At 38.6% G+C, this 19513-nt stretch overlaps 1 protein-coding gene across 2 annotated transcripts in view; it reads left to right on the forward strand.

Moving 5' to 3' along the window:
- myo1d (myosin 1D) overlaps window positions 1-19513 on the forward strand; it is a 173418-nt gene that overhangs the window by 80838 nt on the left and 73067 nt on the right. For both annotated transcript variants that reach the window (XM_023288912.3, XM_055004369.1), the window contains 3 exons: window positions 1596-1728; window positions 2865-3031; window positions 8812-9019. In XM_023288912.3, the coding sequence (XP_023144680.2) occupies window positions 1596-1728; window positions 2865-3031; window positions 8812-9019 (508 nt within the window). The remainder of the gene's footprint in view (window positions 1-1595; window positions 1729-2864; window positions 3032-8811; window positions 9020-19513) is intronic.

The raw sequence follows: 19513 nt of genomic DNA on the forward strand, positions 1-19513 counted from the left end.
CTTTAGACTTTAGACTGAAGGACGTCCATCTGGCTTAACTAGAAGAGCCAAGGATCTGATGAGAAAAGCCGAGGGTAAAAGACACCAGTCATGCCGGTGACTCAGGCTGAAAAATCTTGAAGTTTTTTCTACGAGTACTATGTGTCATTATTTAACAGAAACACTGGGACTGAAAGCTTACAAGAGGCAACGTACCCCACGACTCACCAAAGTGCAAAAGGAGAAGAGACTGGCTCTGTATCTCTGACTCCAAAAGACTGGCAGAACTGGATCTTCACTGATGAATGACCTCTCTACTTATTTCTGACACCCAGCGGCCAACACAGGCGTATCTATACAGATGATCTGGAAACACTACCATCTTCTGAGCAGTGAAATTCAATGCCCACAGTATGGTTTAGGGGTCTATCTCTGCTTCTAGTGCCTCAAGGTTCCACTGTTAATGCACAAGGTTACACCAACAACATTCTAGAAAAGATACGACTTCCTGTTTTGGCGGAAGGAGGAAAAAAATCAGAGCCAGTGACTGAACGGAAAATGTTTAAAGGACGTTCAGAATTGGTATTTATGCAAGATGATGCCCATGCTCACACTGCCTTTATGACTCAGTAATGGTGTTCTGAGCTACCTGTCTTTAAGGAGGAACGGCCACCAAACTCCTCTGACCTCAACCCAATTGAAAACTGTCGGGAATCCTGAACAGTCGCATCTCTACCAGTCCACCACCGACCACCGTGAAACAGCTCATCTCTAGTGGAGGAAGATAGAACCATCCACACTCAAGAACCTCGTACATTCCATGCCTAAAGGACTGGAACCGAGATCAAAGTGAAAGGGGCAAATACTGGTTATTGAATAAATTGATTATGTTGTATATTCAGTCTTTGAGCTTTGTTTCTCTGAGGAGAACGGACTTTTAGGACACGGTGTACGTGCACTACAAACAGCATCACAACTTTTTGATCACCCCATGTATGTTAAGCATTCTTGCCAAAGTTTTTCTTCGTGTCGTCGCCCTGCAGAGCTGTTTTTCTCTACGTTGATACCGGTTTATTCACGTCGTGCACGAGCACAGAGACACAAATGCATCCCAGTGACGTTACACACAGTCCTGGCAGTACTTTTACACTACATCACATCAACAGGCGATGAAACGATCCAAGAAACGGCTCTCTGCAGGGAACAACAGGGAAGAAGAACGCTCTCGATTAAACAATAATGAAAACAAAGCTGGATTTAAAATATGTATTCAAGACATTTGTTCGGGCTCATTTTTGAGAGGAACACTGAGCATAAATGTAGCTTTACAAGAAGACTTCAGGAAACCTTTATAACACAAATTCTGCAGTTCAGACATCTGGTCAAATATAATTAGATATTTTAAAATGTATAATCTCACCGTTTGCTCATTCTCCTGTTTGGATGTGAAAAGATGCACTAAAGAATGCTAAAAAAGAAAGAGGTTTCATTTTTTTGCTGCATTTTAGTTGGACAAAATACATATTTTTTTCTATTTTTGCTCAGTAGTCATGTAACTCTTTTGCCTACTAATAAAATTCAGTTTTTCGTGTTTTTCTTTCCTCCTTCCTGTCCAGTTCCAACCCGGTGCTGAAGAGGATGTGGCCTGAAGGCAAACTGAGCATCACTGAAGTCACCAAACGGCCGCTGACGGCTGCGACTCTCTTCAAAAACTCCATGATCTCACTGGTGGAGAACCTCGCCTGCAAGGTGACGAGCAATTTCAGAAACATCCAGTGTCCATATCCAGGTTATTGGTTAAAGCCTGCTTTGTTCCGTTCTTGGAAAGTAATTATGGAAACAAAAGGGAGAATTCTGACTGTGAATGATGGTAAATGACATGAAACTCAAGGCTGTGCAGTTGTGTGGATTTCAATAATAAAAGCGTTTATTTGAATGCCGTAATGAAGGCACATTGCTAATATACAGCAGTGGTTTTCTTTTCTTCTGCTGCTCAGTCTCTATATGTACTACTCAAAGAAAACAGCCAGACTTTAAACAACTGTGTGCAAAAGAAAAGCAAAAGTTCTAAAGGCTCAAGCAGAAGTGGAGTCACATAAAAGAGTTGTTTATGTCAGTATATTGGTTCAAACATGGCACAGTTTCAGTGTCTTTAGTGGAAATAGTCAATAATATGAGGAAATGGTGATATTTTTGCAGAAATGAGCCAATTTTTTTACCATTTCTGACTCAAAAATAGGAATCTCAGAGGCAGTAATGCAGAGATCAGTGTAACCAATGTGGGTTCTCTATTATTGATTCATTGTTTTGTTGATGACTTGGAAGAAAATAGATAAACATGTGTCTCATATGCATTATTACGATTCCCAGGAACCTAAAGGGATGCCTGCAGATTTATTTTTGTCCAAATAACAGTCCAAAGCCTAAAGAAAATCAATTTATGAGGCAGAAAAACAGCAAATCCTCACAGTTTTGAAGCTAGAATGAGCAACTTTGTATGGAGGCTGAAATATGATGAAAATTGTTTATCAGTTTGTTTTGGGGGAAAATCGATCAATAATTGTGGCTCTATTTAACAGTTTAGACAAGTTTGTTTTATTTTTCTGAGCTAAAACTTTACCGTAGCTTTAGTATTTCATTCTAAAAAAAATGGAAGAATACTAAAATCGGAGAAATATCCGAGACATAACGTTGTTATAACCGTATATAAATTAGGGCTATCTACTTATTAGTCCAGAACAGCAACACTGAATGCCAAAAACACTCCTACAAATCCCTGTTAGTTCCCTCTGAGGTGTCAGTGTGAATACAAACACACTGTATGTTGTTTATTCCATGTCCTGTTGTTGTTTCTAACCCTCAGCTAACCTCTCTTTCCTCTACAGGAGCCCTACTACGTTCGCTGCATCAAACCCAACGATGTCAAGTCTCCTCTGCTGTTTGAGCAGGAGCGCTGCCGTCATCAGGTGGAATATCTGGGGCTGCTGGAGAACGTACGAGTGCGTCGAGCCGGCTTCGCCAACAGACAGACTTACCCTCGCTTCCTGCAGAGGTACGACACAATCAGTGGAGAGTTTTACTTGTTGGGCTTAAACCACCTGTAATGATTGACCTGCGGGTCATTTTGTGGTGATAAAACAAGCTCGCATTTACTACCATATATTACAAAAAAGCAGCAAATTCTCATATTTGAATCTGAGAGTATATTTGCTTGTAAAATGACTGCAAGCATTCGTCAGTTGTCAAAGTTTCCCTTCAGCCAATTCAAATTGAGCAATTATTTATTATTTATGGGGCAGAAAACACCTTTGCCAATCAATCTGCGGGTAAATTTTTGGTGGTATAATGTCAGAAAACACTGAAAAGTGCTTTTTACCAATCACCACAGTCCCTTGTGACAACAGCTCAAAGCCCAAATAGCTTCAATTTACTACCATATATTACAAAAAATAGCAAATTATCATATTTAAGGAGCTGGAATCAGAGAATATTTGACATTTGCAGATCATTTTTTGCACATAAAATGTCATAAAACAGTGAAAAGTGCATGTTACAAATCACCGAAACCCTGATGGCATCTGACACTATAGCAAAAAGCAGCAAATCCTCGAATTTAAGAAGCCAAAGTCAGAGAATATTTGACATGTGCAGATAATTTTTTGCAGGTAAAATGTAAGAAAACAGTGAAAAATGCCTGTTACAAATCACCACAGTCCCTCGTGACAACAGTTCAATCCATAATAGCACCAATTTTCCACCATTAATAGCAGACAGTAGCAAACTTTCAGATTGAAGGAGATGAAATCTGAGAATATTTGACATTTGCAGATCATTTTTTACAGGTAAAATGTAAGAAAACAGTAAACAGTTGGTTTCAAATCACCAACATCCATGATGGCATCCGACACAACAGTTCAAAGCCTAAATGCTTGCAATTCAATATCATATATAGCAAAAAGCAGCAATTTCTTGTATTTGAGAAGCTGAAATCAGAGAATATTTGACATTTGCAGATATTTTTTGGTCAGTAAAACAAAAAATAGTAAAAGTATATATAGAAAAGTTGACGCTTTTGCTTGTAAAATGACTGAAAACATGAGACAATTATCAGACTTTCCCTTCTGTTTCCTCAGCTTTAACAGCTGATAGTTTGTGCTTTAATTAAATGAAAAAATCAACATTTGAAGCCCTCATTGCCTCAGTATAAGATGCAAAGGAATCATATCGATACAAGTTTTTATTGAGAAACTGTGTCATCTTCAGATGTTAAAGCAAACTACACAAATCCAAACGTGAGTGAGGATGAAAACAACTACGAGCGACATTTTTTAGATCAGTTACAGCATAAAAACCCATCTAAACCAGTGCAGAATAACAAAATCAGTGTCAAACATCTGCACGAAACCCATAAGAAAACACAGAGAAACAACAGATGTGAATGTTGACACTGAATATGTTGAATTCTGAATATCAGCAGCATCTAAATAGGTTGATTAATAAGTGCCAGAAGGCCCAGTTTGAATGCTATAAAAGTAAAACTCATTAGAACAACAACAGACCGAGTCATTCAGTTCAACACAAATTGCTCCTTGATCTAAGTAAGTTAATCTCAGTAAATTAATTTGACTCTGCAGATGAACTCGGCCAGACTAGTGAGGAAAATAACCATAATTATGGTCTGTAATTTGATGTATTTGTCCTGTTAGATGTGTAAAAGTTGAAGGATGTTGGCTGTAAATTAATAATCAGCTAATCTAATCTTTCAGCTAATCATCCTCTTCTCCTTTATTTACAGTAGTCTTGTCGTTTTCAAGTGTATTATTTTGTCCCTTGATTAAAAGCTGCATTAAAACACACAGATTTGATTGCAATTACCAGAGATTTTGATGAAAAAAAGGCTTAAATGTACAGAGAGATGATCCCGTGTTCGTGCAGCAGATTAACAAACCAGAACCAGTCGCTGCTCGTCTTAATATCTCGTGTTTTATTCATGCACAAGCTGCAACACCTGACGTTTCAAACCTGTTTACATCACAATTAGCACTAATTTGTTTGGAGCAGAGCAGCAATAATGGACGTCTGAGGCCAAATACCAACACTGAAATTACAAAATCGGATGTATTTGGCCAGTATGAATATGAATAAACATCTGAATAAACAAACATTTTCAACAATGATCCTCTGAATTATGTATGTACTGAGCATGACGTAGTTGCAGAAAATATGACGGTAAACTCGAAGTAATTAGTAAGAAAATAGAAGTGATTAAATGGTCTTTAAGTTACTATGAATAGCAACAAATTAAAAAAAAACTATATTATATTTAAATTGCAATGAAAAGATGAGACTCAAGTTGTAAAATTTGCCCAAAAAGTAAAGTTAGCCACAGTTTAGGAAACTGTGTATCCACAGTGGTAACTAAGTACTTTTCCAGTACAGTTACTGTACTCAAGTAGAGTTCTGAGGTACTTCTGAAGTACTAGTACTAGTTATTTCTCATATTAATCACTTTCAGCTGATCTCACTGTCAAGTACTCCATAAAATTCACTTTTACCAACAAATTTCATCATAAAAATGTTGCTTAAGCTTCAGTGACAGCAAATAATTATCTAGTAATAATAAACTGTACACAGTAATGTTAAGCTTCATGAGTAGTGGATGAGAAATACGTGTATTTCAGTGACCAATGGGAACATCTGCAGAGCAGCTGATTAATTTAGTTTTTGTGTCTAATAAAATTAAATTCAATTATGCTGAAAAATAAAACACAGAATTGTTGAACTTAAATGAACATCTGCATTGTCTTTGCTGAAGTAGATCTTCTCTCTGTCTGCAGTGCACTAATTTAAATTTTTAACCAAATAAAGACCTACAGGTAATAATAAAAGTAATAATAAAATCTTCTGCTACTGGTTTCATGGTTAGTTTTTCCTCTGTGTCCTTCAGCGATAATGAGATTTTAAATAAATGTCGTTTTTGCTGCAAAGCTTCCTAATTTTGAGGCATAGTTCTGCTATTAATTATTAGGCGATTAATCATTCAATTATAGTATCATGAATACCTTTGCTCTGATTCTGCAATAAAGTTTTCCTGATAATATTGCTTTGTTACTGGCACAGGACTTGCAACAGCTTCTTTAGTTCCTGCTTGTAATGTTGGCACATGAATAAAAGTGGGAGTTTTCATAGAAAACAAAATTATCTGGGTGAACCCAAACTTTTGAACAGTAGTGTAGGTCAGCTATAACTCAATTAGAGCAACTTTAACTACAACTTTAGCCAATATAGAACAACTTTAGCTAATATTGAACAGCTTTAGCTAATATTCAACAGCTTTAGCTAATATAAAGCAACTTTAATTCATGTACACGACTGTTCAAAAGTTTAGGGTCACCCAGAAACTTCCTTATTTTTGAAAGAACTTTTGAACAATCGTGTATAAAACCTAAAAAACTGCATTGAAGTATCAAAAGTATGACATTAATTCACCTTCCTGTGTTCTAATAATTGAAGGAATTTCTACAATTTCTTGTAATTTATTGACCAACTCACTGAAACACAAAATCCATATTATGTGTCTGTTTCTAGACTTAATTAATTGATTTATGAGTCGACATTTACATAATCAATGAATCTTTACTGTTGTTCCATCAAACAAAAATGCAAATAGTCTTTGATTGTAGGTTTTTGTATTTGCTTGTCTGCTGCTTTTGTTTGTTTAAAATGTAAAATCTTTTGGTTTTGAACTGCTGGCCCAGCAAAAGAAGACGTTTTAAGACAGAAGCTGAAGTTATTAGAAGTTGTAATGAGCATATTTCACAATTTTGCAGCAAAACAGCCACTTAATGTGAATAATTGTCATGTGCAGCCTTAGATAAACCTGTAATCCTGATGTTCTGAAGTCTCACATGATCTGACATAAGAATGTTCTACCTCGGCCTCATAACAAAAGGAGAGTAAAGAATCGATGTAGGTCAGTTCAAGGATAAACTTCAGAGATGGACGGATGAGTCTCAAACCTTCTGGTTCCCTGTGGAGGACCAACATCACTCTATCTCACCCAGAAAGCTTCCCTCACATGTTCCACTCACTGCACTCATGTTTATTGTGTAACGGATGAGGTTTAAACTCGACACGCTACTACTTTGGTAATGAGACTTTTGGTTCTGAACCAGAAATCACCAAGTATCTCTGCAGGATTTGACTGAATAACGGCCGGTTGTTGCGGCTCTGCTCTTACTGTCCATCTATCACATTTACCCACTGACCTTGCAGACATCAGGGAGGACGCAGGATTAGCTAATCCTCAGAGTCTTTTACGTAACATCTCTACCACTCCGGTCCTCTTCAGTGATGCATGTAGACTTTGCATTACATCACCGTTTCGCCAGCGGCCTGGCTGAGAAACGACACGAGCGTCCGGGGATTGTAGAAGCTGCAGAGAATCATCTGAGAACAACGTAGAAACCTCCAGATTTTCAATTAACATTGGGTTTCTCTGTTGTTTTCAATGTGTGAAAAGTTTATTGGCACACGTGCAAAATATAGAAAACTTCAGTCTAGCCTTTTCAGGTCTGGAATATCTTTAAATATTAGATATTAAAGTTTTTAAAACTAAAGAAAATGAGACCTTTAAAGCTTCCCTTTAAGGTTGCTCGCTTCATGCTAATGATATCACTAATAAGACTCTTAAGAGTATAATTTGACCACTTACTTCCTGTGATTGGATAGAATATCTGATAATTAATCCTCATTTTCTTGTGCCAAACTATATGATTTCCACGGCACCCTGCTGGGAGCAAAGTCTCAGTTTCTGAATGATTAAAACCTGCCAAAGACTCAGATATACTTTGATCTGCAGATATAGCGCAATATGAAGACAGAGGTGGGTTTTTGTGTTCTTTTTTTGGCTAAAAGGGCTCGCTGCTTAAAAAAAAACATCAAAAATTGAAGTTTTTCCTCATGAAAACTACATCAAAAGCCAGAATCACCAAAACCGCACCTTTTATCTGAGTCGAAATCTGTAAAAACACAAAGATTCACCAGATTTTCAACTTTCCGATGGGCCTTGAACCAGTGCGGTTGAGATAATTTACCCAAATCTCAGCTTAAAATTAGGATATTTTCTCAGAATGACTTTATTGTACATGCTTCATTTTAGAAAGCACCAAAAAAGAAACCTTTTCCACCAAGTTCTGTTAAATAAGCAACAATATTCTGCACTTTTCAGCGCAACTTTTATGGGAATTCAGCTGAACTGCAGGCAGTGTTTACACAAAATTAAATAAGAGATGGGTATAGAAACAAATTAAGGACATTGAGAGCAAAATAAAACATATTTTATCAATAAAATAGATGCAATGTGGCTCAAGAACAGTATGCAGAGTTGTTAAAGATCCAGTCAGTATAGTGAAGCATCTTTCTCCAGTTGATGTGCATTTACACCTGTGAGGAAAAGTGTTCTTTTTTTATCATTTATGGTCTTATTCCTGGCATTTCTGAGTTCTCTCTGCTTCTAGTCATAATTGTGCTGTTTCCATAGAGGTGCAGGACTTTTTACTGCAGTAAGAAATGACCCAACAGTGAGTAATAAAGGGTTCAACAGAAGTTATAAAGTGGCCAAAACAATCGATCACATTGGGATTTTCACAGGTTTGCTCAACGCCTTGAGCTCTTGGTCGTGTTCCTCGAGCTCTTCTTGAGTTGTTTTTCATTTTTTCAGATTTTTCTTGATCTTTCCTGCAGTGATCGACACTTTAAACAACTTTATATTCTGTGTTATAATTAGCTTCTGCATTTCCTCATACTACGACCACTTTATCGTCCTTCCAGATACAAGATGATCTCAGAGTTCACGTGGCCAAACCACGACATGCCGTCGGACAAAGACGCAGTGAAGAAGCTCCTGAAGGGCTGCGGCTTCGACCACGATGTCGCTTACGGCAAAACGAAGGTCTTCATCCGGACGCCGAGAACGCTGTTCAGCCTGGAGGAGCAGCGAGCCGAGATGGTCCAGAGGATCGTCCTGTTCCTGCAGAAGGTCAGTGTGGCTGCATGGAGGTCTGAGATAAACATTTAAACCTCAAAAAACGCTGTGTATCAGCCGATCAGTTTTAGGGATCGACTGATATGGGTTTACCAGGGCCGATACTGATAGAGATTATTGGTGCTTGAGAATATTTGGGACTGATATCCATTAATCCTCCTCGTCTTCATTTACAGGAACCAAAAAATATTGTTTCCTTGTCTGAAAAAAAGTCCAAAAATTCAGCAGAAAAATTCCCCAAATTTCTGAAAATTTGAAAAAACGTCGGGAAGAAAATTCCAATAATTCCTTGAAAGTTTCCCTTAAAAGTTTTATTATTTTTTTAAAAATTCCCCAAATTTGGCAAGAAAATTCTTGTAAATAATTTCAAAAAATTAGTAAAAATCTTGCAAAAAAAATCCTAAAAATATCTAAAGTGAGTCCATATATATCAGTAAAACTTCTAATATTTTCTTGAGGAACATTCACAAAACCATCAACCAAAATCCAGTGAAATTTGCTGGATTTTGGTTGATTTAGGATTTGGGTTAAATGTGGTGTTTTAACAGCATGTGATAGCAGAGAACCTGTCATTCATAACTAGACTTCTTCATTAATAAAAATGACTGTAGCTGAATATATAAAATAGAAACAGGTGATTAAATCAGGACGTTCTTGACTGAGATTGATCAGTTTATCTCCTGCTGTTCTTCTCTATTTTCTTAATCTTTCTCTGTTTTATCACTTTCATTGCCCACTAAGGTCCAGATCTTAAAGCTTTATTAGTTATTGTTTTCCAGACTCTGTTTCAGGTTAATCTGTGGCTGCCTGCTAACTTAGCCGCTAGCCGTTAGCATAGCATTAGCCACTGTTGGAGAAGCTAATTTCCTGGTTTGAAGCTGGAGAGACATTTCTGATTCCACAGAGTTATGAAAGACAGAGAGAGGAGGTTGGTCAGACCTGATGTAGCACATTTATCACTAATCCGTCAACAATTTACCGATAAGTGCCAAATAAATAAGTGCCGCGATGACTGGACAGGCTGATAATTGGTCTATTCCTACTGTCACACAAATAGGAAAAGAAGTACAACAGCCAAACAAATTCAGAACAATCTAACCTTCAATTCATTCTGTGACTCAAAAATAGAACTTTTATGTCAAAAAAAACATTTAAAATATGTACTGCACATAAAGTGTTCTACTGTCAACAGAAATCTGATGCTAATACTGGAAGTGATGCTACTCAGAATTCTGAATTTATGATTTACCACTGACTTCTTCTTTTTACTTTCCCTGAATATCTCTTGAATTCAAACTAACTCCATTCACAAATATCCTTTTCTAGTATTTGATGATAATAATATGGCTCCTGATTGCAAACGTCTGTCAGACTGAACCTGATATCGTCTTGAAATGAAACCAGGAGCTTCTTCTGGTTTCGAGGCCCGAGTCATGTTTGCATTAAGATTCACCAGCGCTGCTTCTCCTGCTGCGTAAGAAAAACCTCTGAGACTAGAGCAGCTCCGACTCTGCTCAAAGTTATCCAGGAGCCGATGTAATCTTGTATGACTAGCGTTGTTCTGCATCTCAGAGGGTGAACGTCTGCCTGAGTTTTCACCCACGCAGCTCCGGTAAAGGTACGACGAGGAGAACTCAGCTTCATTTCACATTCTGAGTTTTAGGCTCCTTGTATTCAATTAAAAACACTATTAAAATGCAGATTTGTCCTCATTGTGAGGCCGGGTCTCTTTGCTGTGTTTGGTTTTGAAATTAGCTTTGTCCTTCTCATATGCGTCGGGAACAACTTAGAGTTTGGGTGTCTTGCAGGAGACTAAAGGAACTGATCTGATCTTATATCCACCTGAAGGTTCAGTTTAGCTGTTGAGCATCTTCTGCTCTTGTGTCACCAGAAGTAGGAGCATGCAGACACTTGGCAACCTTTCTGTTTCACATTACTTCACACATTGCAGAGTCTATAATTTTAATGAAATTAGCAACAGACCACTTCTTGTTTGAGTGCATTAAAAGAAACAGTTGTAAATCAGTACCAAAAAACTCAGTCAGATCTGATCTGTTTAAACAAGCAAAACACTATTTTGGATGTCTTTGCCAGGTTATACCAAATGAGAAACTGCTTTTTAGGTAAGATCAGAAAAGGAACGGGAGGGAAATTTGGAAATTTGCAGTGGTGAAGCAGCAGAGGAAGTGCAAATGTGTTGGGAATATTAGTAGAAAAATACAAAGTAAATGAAAAATATCTGTAAGTACGGATTCTTGCATGTGTGGATATTCAGATGTTGCTCAAAAACTACTCCTGTAAATGTGGGAAAATACCAAAATTGCACATATCAGTGGTATAGCACTGATTTGTCCATAAATAGAAATAACAATATTACACAGATTCTATCTATATTGCACAGAAAAGTATATATAAATTGCAGAAAAACATTATTATTATCAGGTTTCCATCACTTGATCTTCTTACCGTCTTTACCTCCTCTAATCACAGATCTTTGTTTTTTTTGCCATTTCTAGTGTCCACGATTACTTCAGTTTGACTTTTACCCATAATTTAAACCTTTTTTAAACACTTTCTGAAGATATTTCTGACCCGTTTCAGACAGAATTACAAAATAACAGCAAGACTTATAGGGAATCAATCTAAAAAGTGGATGTTGTCATTATATTACTCTACAGCCATTAAATTCTGCATTCAGCTTTTAATTTATAATCATAAATTACAGTAAATAAACTTGTCTTTTCCACTTTAGCTGATTTGATGATTGAAATTAAACCATTCAGGCAATAAACAGCCTTTTTATATGAATTAACGCTGAAATGATTTACTGATTATTATATTGTGGAGAGAAAATAAATCCAGAAAACCTATAATTATCGATTAATTTATCGAGTAAAACAGCCAAACGTTCACTTATTCCTGCTTTTTTTCTCAGTTTTGTTTTACTGGAATTGATTTTTAGACCACCGATGGAAGAAAAACTATTTATTTCTTTCAATTAAACCCAAAGAATTGCCAATTAGCTCATAATGAAAGTAATATGGGTTTATTGGGGTTTATTGGCAGCTCAGATTGATGCTGCAGCCTGATGGAAACAACAGAATGCATTTGTAGGTAATCGCTCTCTAACCAGCATCCATGACATGTTCGAGATGATCCGCTATGAATATTGATCGTCTGTGATCGTCCGGCGTCACGCGTCGGCGGTTCGATGACACCTCCTTCAGGCGAGAATGCCAGCGTCTCCGTGATGCGTTCGCTGACACGTGTTCGGAGCGAAGCTTTGATTCTTTTTTTTCCTGATTTGACAGACTGACAGATCGGTTTCTGTGCGTGGATTCAGATTTAGGACGTCGCTCGGATGCTTTAGAAAAAAAAAACCCGCCATCTCAGAACATGTCACCGGTGTGTTGGTGCACGATCTCCGTACATCACGTGATCGCATTTTCCTTCCATCTTATTATTATTCTACGTTCGCGGAGGCAGATTCCTTCACATCATGTCGCTTCCATCTCATTTTGTTCCTCGTTTTCGTCGTTTTGTGTCTTATTTTTGTAATATTTTGTCATGTGTTTGTTTTTTTTGTCTTTTTTATCTATTTTGTTGTTATGTTTCTTGCCTTTGTCATGTTTTGTCTCATTTCAGTCATTTGTCCATTTTTTTGTTGCTTTCTAACTTTATCTAATTCTTTCTTTTTTTGTTTTGTTTTGTGCTGTTTATCTCACTTTTGTCATTTTGTGTCTCGTTTTTGTCGTTTTGTGTCTCGTTTTTGTAATTTTTGCCTTGTTTTTGTTGTTTTTGTCTTTTTTATCTATTTTGTTGTTGTTTCTTGCCTTTGTCATTTTTTTTATCTCATTTCAGTCATTTGTCCATTTTTTGTTGCTTTCTAGCTTTTTTATCTAATTCTTTCTTTTTTTGTTTTGTTTTGTGCTGTTTATCTCACTTTTGTCATTCTGTGTCTCGTTTTTGTCATTTTGTCTCATTTTTATAATATTTTGTCTTGTTTTTGTTGTTTTTTTGTGGGTTTCTTTCTTGTTTTTGTCGTTTTGTGTTTCCTTTCGCTTCGGCCTTCCTCCAGACATGATTCCAGATGAACCTCTGCAGAGGACTGATTGATCGGTTGACCTCCACATCGATCTGGTCGACCCTCTGCAGCCTCTTCCCACAGACTTCCACTTCTCCCTGCAGAGCGTCTATCTTGTATCTCGCTGGATGAGCGAGCCTTTGATAATGAAGGGAAAAACCCGGAGGAACTGAGAGCCTCTGCACCACAACAAACATGTGAGGTGTCAGGAGAGAGACGGGGTATTTAATCCTGCCCTCTGCGGCTCCGTGTGCTCACTCATGCAATATGCACTCCCTGACACACCAAATCAAATAGTGGTGTGACAGCAGAATTGACTCCCCGGATCCATCACGCTGCTACTCCAACCGACATCCTGGGCTCCGAGTCGGATCTGCTGCGCCAAGCAATCCCCTTATCAGCACCTGGCACACCACGGCGCCTTATGCCAGCCGGGACCTCGGTGCCAGTTCTGTCTCCTCCGTTTGCCTCGTGGATTTAGAATAATACCGCTCAACCCCTGCCCCGTCAAACAACTAGAAAAAAAAAAAAAAAACACAGTCTGGGAATCTTCCTGAAGACAGGTTGGGTGGTTCATATGAGAGAACATTGTGGTTTTTCTGTCTCTTTAGATTAACATAATGTCTGGGGTGGTAGCTGGAGGAGGGGCTCCGTTTAATCCGTCAGACTCGTTCAGTCCCAGCTAGAACGTTTACTGCAGAGAGCTTCAGCGATTATTGCTTCACATCTTCCTCTGTGTGCACCGAAAACTCAACCATGAGCAACGAAATTCAGTTAGTAACTGAAACATTAGATGCCATGATTGTTCACTAGCAGGATTTTTGCAGATCAGGGGTGTCAAACATGCGGCCTGCGGGCCAAGTAAAGCATCCAATCCGGCACGAAGGACAACTTTAAAATTAAAATAATCTCAAAACCTTGACAAGCTGATTTGATCTTGAAGTAAAATACTATATTGCTCATTGTTCTTTTGTCGTTTTGTGTCTCATTTCGGACGAGACGGACAAACGTACGCCAATCATTACATAACTTTAGTAATAAACTTGTCTGAATCCACTTTAGCTGATTTGAAGATTGAATTGAAGCTGTTTTAGCGTGGATGTTGCTAACAACAACAACAATTGTGCATAAACAGAAAAGGAACCCAGGAAAAAATAGGAATGCATTAAGCCAAATTATGAAGATTTTTCTGCACAAATTTGTGTCATTTTTTCCCTTAATCACAACAAGAATGAGCCATATGACAGCTAGTCTGTTCCGAATGTCATTAATCTAAAGATAGCTTTGGAAAAATATGCCAAAAATGTGCTTTCTGGCTTCCCCCGATGCCAATATTGGAAAAGGTAACAATAGAAATCCGGATCCTGAGCATTAAATTTATATTAAACATGCCTCCTGTTGAATTATGTGAAATCACTCTACATTTCTGAGCCATGAGGCAGGTAAGTAACTGTATATATATATATGAGCTTATTTCAACTGTCTAGCTGTGGATGCTTAAAGAAACTGGAATAATGGCCCTGCAAAAATTTAAAAAAGCACACCGTCCAACATAAATACAGATGTTATAAATTATACATGGGTCTGTCCCCACCTTCCCTCCGTGTTACGATGAATATTTCATAAATTCAAGCCCAGCCATCCACATCACAGTAACTGTCGGCGCTTGTCAGAGCCGTGACGGTGACGAGAACCGAGACTCCCCCCGTGGATTCTGAGCCGCGGCCTTAATTGCTTCGCCGTCGTCTTTGTGTAGCGTTGGGTTGATGGCGTTGGGTTGATGGCGTTGGGTTGATGGCGGTGTTGATGGCAGTGTTGTCCCGGGTAGTCGGCTTTCACAGCGAGGCCGCGGGGGGCTCGTCTACGAGCAGGAGCTAAATGAAAACATCCACCCAGGATGAAGCGCTTTATTTCATTATTTTGTTTGGTTTTCTGGGCGGCCGACTCGTGTCTCGAGGCAACAAACTAGTAATAATTTAAACGTGGGAGAGTCTTGACTGACGTTGAAGGTGTGGAAAGCTGCTCTCCGGAGGATAGCGGGGAGCTTAGCGAGATGCTAACGCTGCTCTGCTCAACTGTCCAGAACTGATCTCCTCTGCTGCCAGGCCTCAGCAGAAACACGAGCTCTAATCCTCCTCCTGAGTCCCTCTGAAGCCGCCGAGCGTTTTAGCGATCATCCACAGCGATCAGCCGATAGCTGAGGACTCTGAGGCAGATCAAAGCAGGACGGTTGAACTTTCCTGTAGCGATCTTACTGCTGGATTCTGAAGAAGAGTAAATGTGCCGCTTCTGTTCTCTGAGAACGCTGTGATGAGGAAAGTGACAGTTTTCATTTCCTCTGTTCTTCTGCCTTCAAGTGTTTCCATTGATTCTCTGACTGAAGGGCTTTCAGTTTATAGTTTGCTGTAAAAGTGAACTAGAAAGTGTTCTTTGATGATTAAAACATCAGTTTGAGCTGCTCTCCACCGTCCAAGTCAGGGGTGTCCAACATGTGGCCCGTGGGCCAAAAGTGGCCCTCCAGAGGGTCCAATCCGGCCCTCAAAGTGTAAAAATCACAGAGAAGACATTAACTGCAGATTGTAAATTAGTAAAACTATAAATTTAAAATAATTTCTAGACCATGACAAGTTGTTTTGATCACAAAGTAAAATACTAGATTGTTCATTGTGTTTCCTCTTTGTCTCGCTCGTGGTTTTTTTTTGTCTATATTTTGTCACTCTGTAGCGTTTTTGTCTAATTTTTTGTCTCTTTGTTGTTTTATTTCATGTCATTTGTCTCATTTTTTTCATTTTGTGTCTCATTTTTGTAATATTTTGTCTTGTTTTTGTTGTTTTTTTGTCTTTTTTTGCCGGACTTATGTCATTTGTCTCATGTTTTTGTCGTGTTGTTTGCGTTTCCTTTTTGTCTCGCTTGTGTTTTTTTGTCATATTTTTGTCATTTTGTGTTTTGCTTTATCTGTTGTTTTGTGTTGTTTTTGTCATCTTGTGTTTCCTTCTTGTCTCACTTGTGTTTTTTTGTGCCTTTTGTAGTTTTGTTCCTTTTTTGTCATTTTTGTCTCGTTTGCATCATTTTTTTGTCACTTTGTAAGTTTTGCGTGAATTGTTGCGATCGCAACATCGCAAATTCCTGGAGGGACTGGTTTCTTCATTAATCATTTATTTTTTTCTAATTGAATACTATAAAAACTGATGTTTATGGTGCTTGTTTATTTATTTTCAATTGTTATTCATTCAGGTGTTCAATTTAGTCTTATAGATGACAAATATTGACATTTTAGCAGCTGGACCAGGTGAAAATCCCATCAACAATCAACATACCTGCTTATTAAAGGTACATGGTGGAATTTTTGTCCACTAGTTCATCCCTGTTTTATTAGTATTGTGTGATTCATATTTGTAGCCATGACAAAAATATAGATGTAATTTCCTTTTAGAAAACCTCAGAGTCAATAAATCCAATAAATGCTCCAGCTCCAGTGTTGCATAGCACTTGTAATAATCAACAAATGAGTTACGGCGACGCAGTTAAATGCCTCTTACATACAGTAATGCTGTGTATCAGATCCATCTTGCTGCTGTAATGACCTTTTTTTTCGTTCTTTTTTGCTGGTGGTTTTAGCAGATGGATCAATGAGTTGATTTTATTGCGTGTCCTCCCAACACGTTTGACTGATGTGTGCTATTTTAAGCTTTTACTGCTGACCACTGGCAATATTCCTCCAATCTATGCGGTGCGGTCCCATCTAATTGATGGATGGTCCATGCAGAGCCATTCAATTTAGTCCCTCCGCTGTCCCCTTCGATGGAACCGGGACCCCGAGAATCAGTCTGAACACATTTGTTTCACGTCATTAGAGTGCATCAGCCCGGAGGTGGAAATGTGAAATGACACCGTACTGGGAGGATGGAAGGAAGGAAGGATGCTGCTGTTGTAGTGAGTGTGCCGCTCACCCGACCACTTTATTGATTTATGATAATATCTGCTGACCCGAGTGTCTCCTGGTTGACAGCTCTGGCGGTCGGCTTTGCTAAATCCCATCACACACTCTTGATTTCGCCTCCGCCCAGCCGGTGTATCGAGCAGGTCGCTGGAAAACCAGCTCGATATCCCCCAGAGGACGTGGAAACTCCAGCAAGTGTGTCAGACTGGACAGATCTGACTGGCCACGTTAGAATCTGGGTTTTTGTTCCCCTTAAGGTCAATGAAGTTACCATATACGTATACTACAAGTATTTTAGACAGAATGAAGTATTTAGGGTGGAATAAACATTTAAAACTAAGAGCATCTGGACAGAAAGTAGTATTTTAGATGGAATAGATCTTAAAAACTACAAGTATTTGGACAGAAAGTAGTATTTTGGTGGCATAAACTTTAAAAACTACAAATATTTTAGAGAGAATGAAGTATTTAGGGCAGAATAGACCCTAAATACTACAAGTATTTGGACAGAAAGTAGCCTTTTGGTGGAATAAACCTTAAAAACTACAATTATTTTAGACAGAATGTAGTATTTTGGGTGGAATAAACATTTAAAACTCTATTTCCGAGGCCCATCAATTCTCGCCGCCTGCTGCATATTTAGGTCACGTGATTCAGTATCCATACATAACGGACACATGCAGAACACACGGCTGTGCTCAGCGCAAGGTCATTGTGTTTGTGGGTACATCTATATTAAATGTCCACATTCTATGTTGCCATGATTTCTGATCATGAGCAACTAATAAACAAATGCTGCATTTCTGACAATGCCATATGGGGGAATGAGCAGCCTTGGAGGAGGACTGTGCATTCTGAGTGTCTTTCTTGCTAGAGCTGCAAACGACCATACTTCTAGATTAGAGAGGTGGTAATGGGCCGCTGTCTGTGTTTTCCCCTCAACACCGCCACCGCTAGTCGTCCCGGCACATGGGATTTGTGAACACTTTTTCGCCCGGCGTCGGTTTCAGAGCCTCTGCAATCTGTCCCGCTTTGTTGCGACGAACGATCCCCCAATCTGGCTTTGATGAGCTCGTAAATCCACCCGCCCGAAGTGTGGAGAGGCCGGCCTCCATGATGGCAGAGTCTCTAAAAGGATGATCAGATGGCTTTATTGGCCGACAGAGTGAGCAGGAGGAGGAGGAGGTTCAGGGCGTCAGGGGCCTTTTTATTGGCCTGATTTATCCACCATCTCCCCCGAGTGTCGTCATCTGGCCACCGTCGCTGCTGCACAGAAGCTGGAAACGTGTTAATGGGCGTCTGCATAACTCTCCAACCTGTCAAACACCTTAACGAGGCTCCGAAGACGGTGGAGAAGCTTCATGTCTGTTGTTATCTGATCCAGCGTTGCTTTACGGTGTTTTTCTTTCCCTCCTCCTTCGCGTTTACAACGTAATTAGTGACTTGTAGCTTCGATCGACACAGTTGTTGATCTGGCATCGGCCTGCTGCACCATGTGGGCATCAGGCAGCGACATCTCCACTAAAGCCTCCACTGAAACCCTCATTTGGCTGCTTTTTTTTGCTTTGTTAGTGTTTTTTATGCGCGGATATGGGATGGGACTGTGTGTCGGAAATCACAATGTGACACAGACAGGACAGAAGCTAAAGCAGCAGGATGATCCCATCAGCTCAATGTTAATGATGAATAAAATCTATATTAGTAAAGAAATTTAACAGTCTTCATGACACATACATTAGGAACACACAACATTAAACCAACTGGTGAAATATAGCAATATAATAGAACATCTGCACACCACAAATATGTGCCATTTACGTCTCAGGGTATCTTTTGTTGCTGCTGCTCGTACCTTTTTCATTATGTTGTCTTATTTTGTATTTCCTTGTATATAAAGCTGACTTGACATGCCAGTGGCAATAAAACTCTATTCTATTCTTTTCTAAACGTTGAAATGTGACAAAATATACAGAAATGGAATGAAAATGTAAATGGATTTCATGGAACGTGGAAACAATGTAGGTAAAATGTTTGCAGAGCAGTCAGATAACTTCAGTTTCAAGAAGGAAATATCTTTAATATTGAATAAAAACCAAACATACAAAGACGTGTTTAATTTTTCAGAAATCTACTAGTAAATTTTGATCAATTATAAATTAAATTCCATGTATTAATTAATGATTAAAGCATAGATGTCAGCCACATCATGCTGCTTTGCTTCATTATGTATCATGTAAAGCTGCATTTCTAATTGTGCACTAATGGATTACTGTATAGAACTAACTGTAATGATGTATTAACTTTATCAATGTGTGATTAAATTTTTAAAAATGTATTTATTAAGTGTAGATTTGGTTCATTTTCTTGACAAAGTCCCACTGATGGTGTCTTGGTTAGGCAAAGGAAGCAGAGTTTCAGGTCTTTTTTAGAAAATCGGGTGTAACTGGTTAATTTTTTGGCTAGT

The sequence above is a fragment of the Amphiprion ocellaris genome, chromosome 18 (genome assembly GCF_022539595.1).
Source record: "Amphiprion ocellaris isolate individual 3 ecotype Okinawa chromosome 18, ASM2253959v1, whole genome shotgun sequence".
NCBI classification, from domain to species: Eukaryota; Metazoa; Chordata; class Actinopteri; family Pomacentridae; genus Amphiprion; species Amphiprion ocellaris.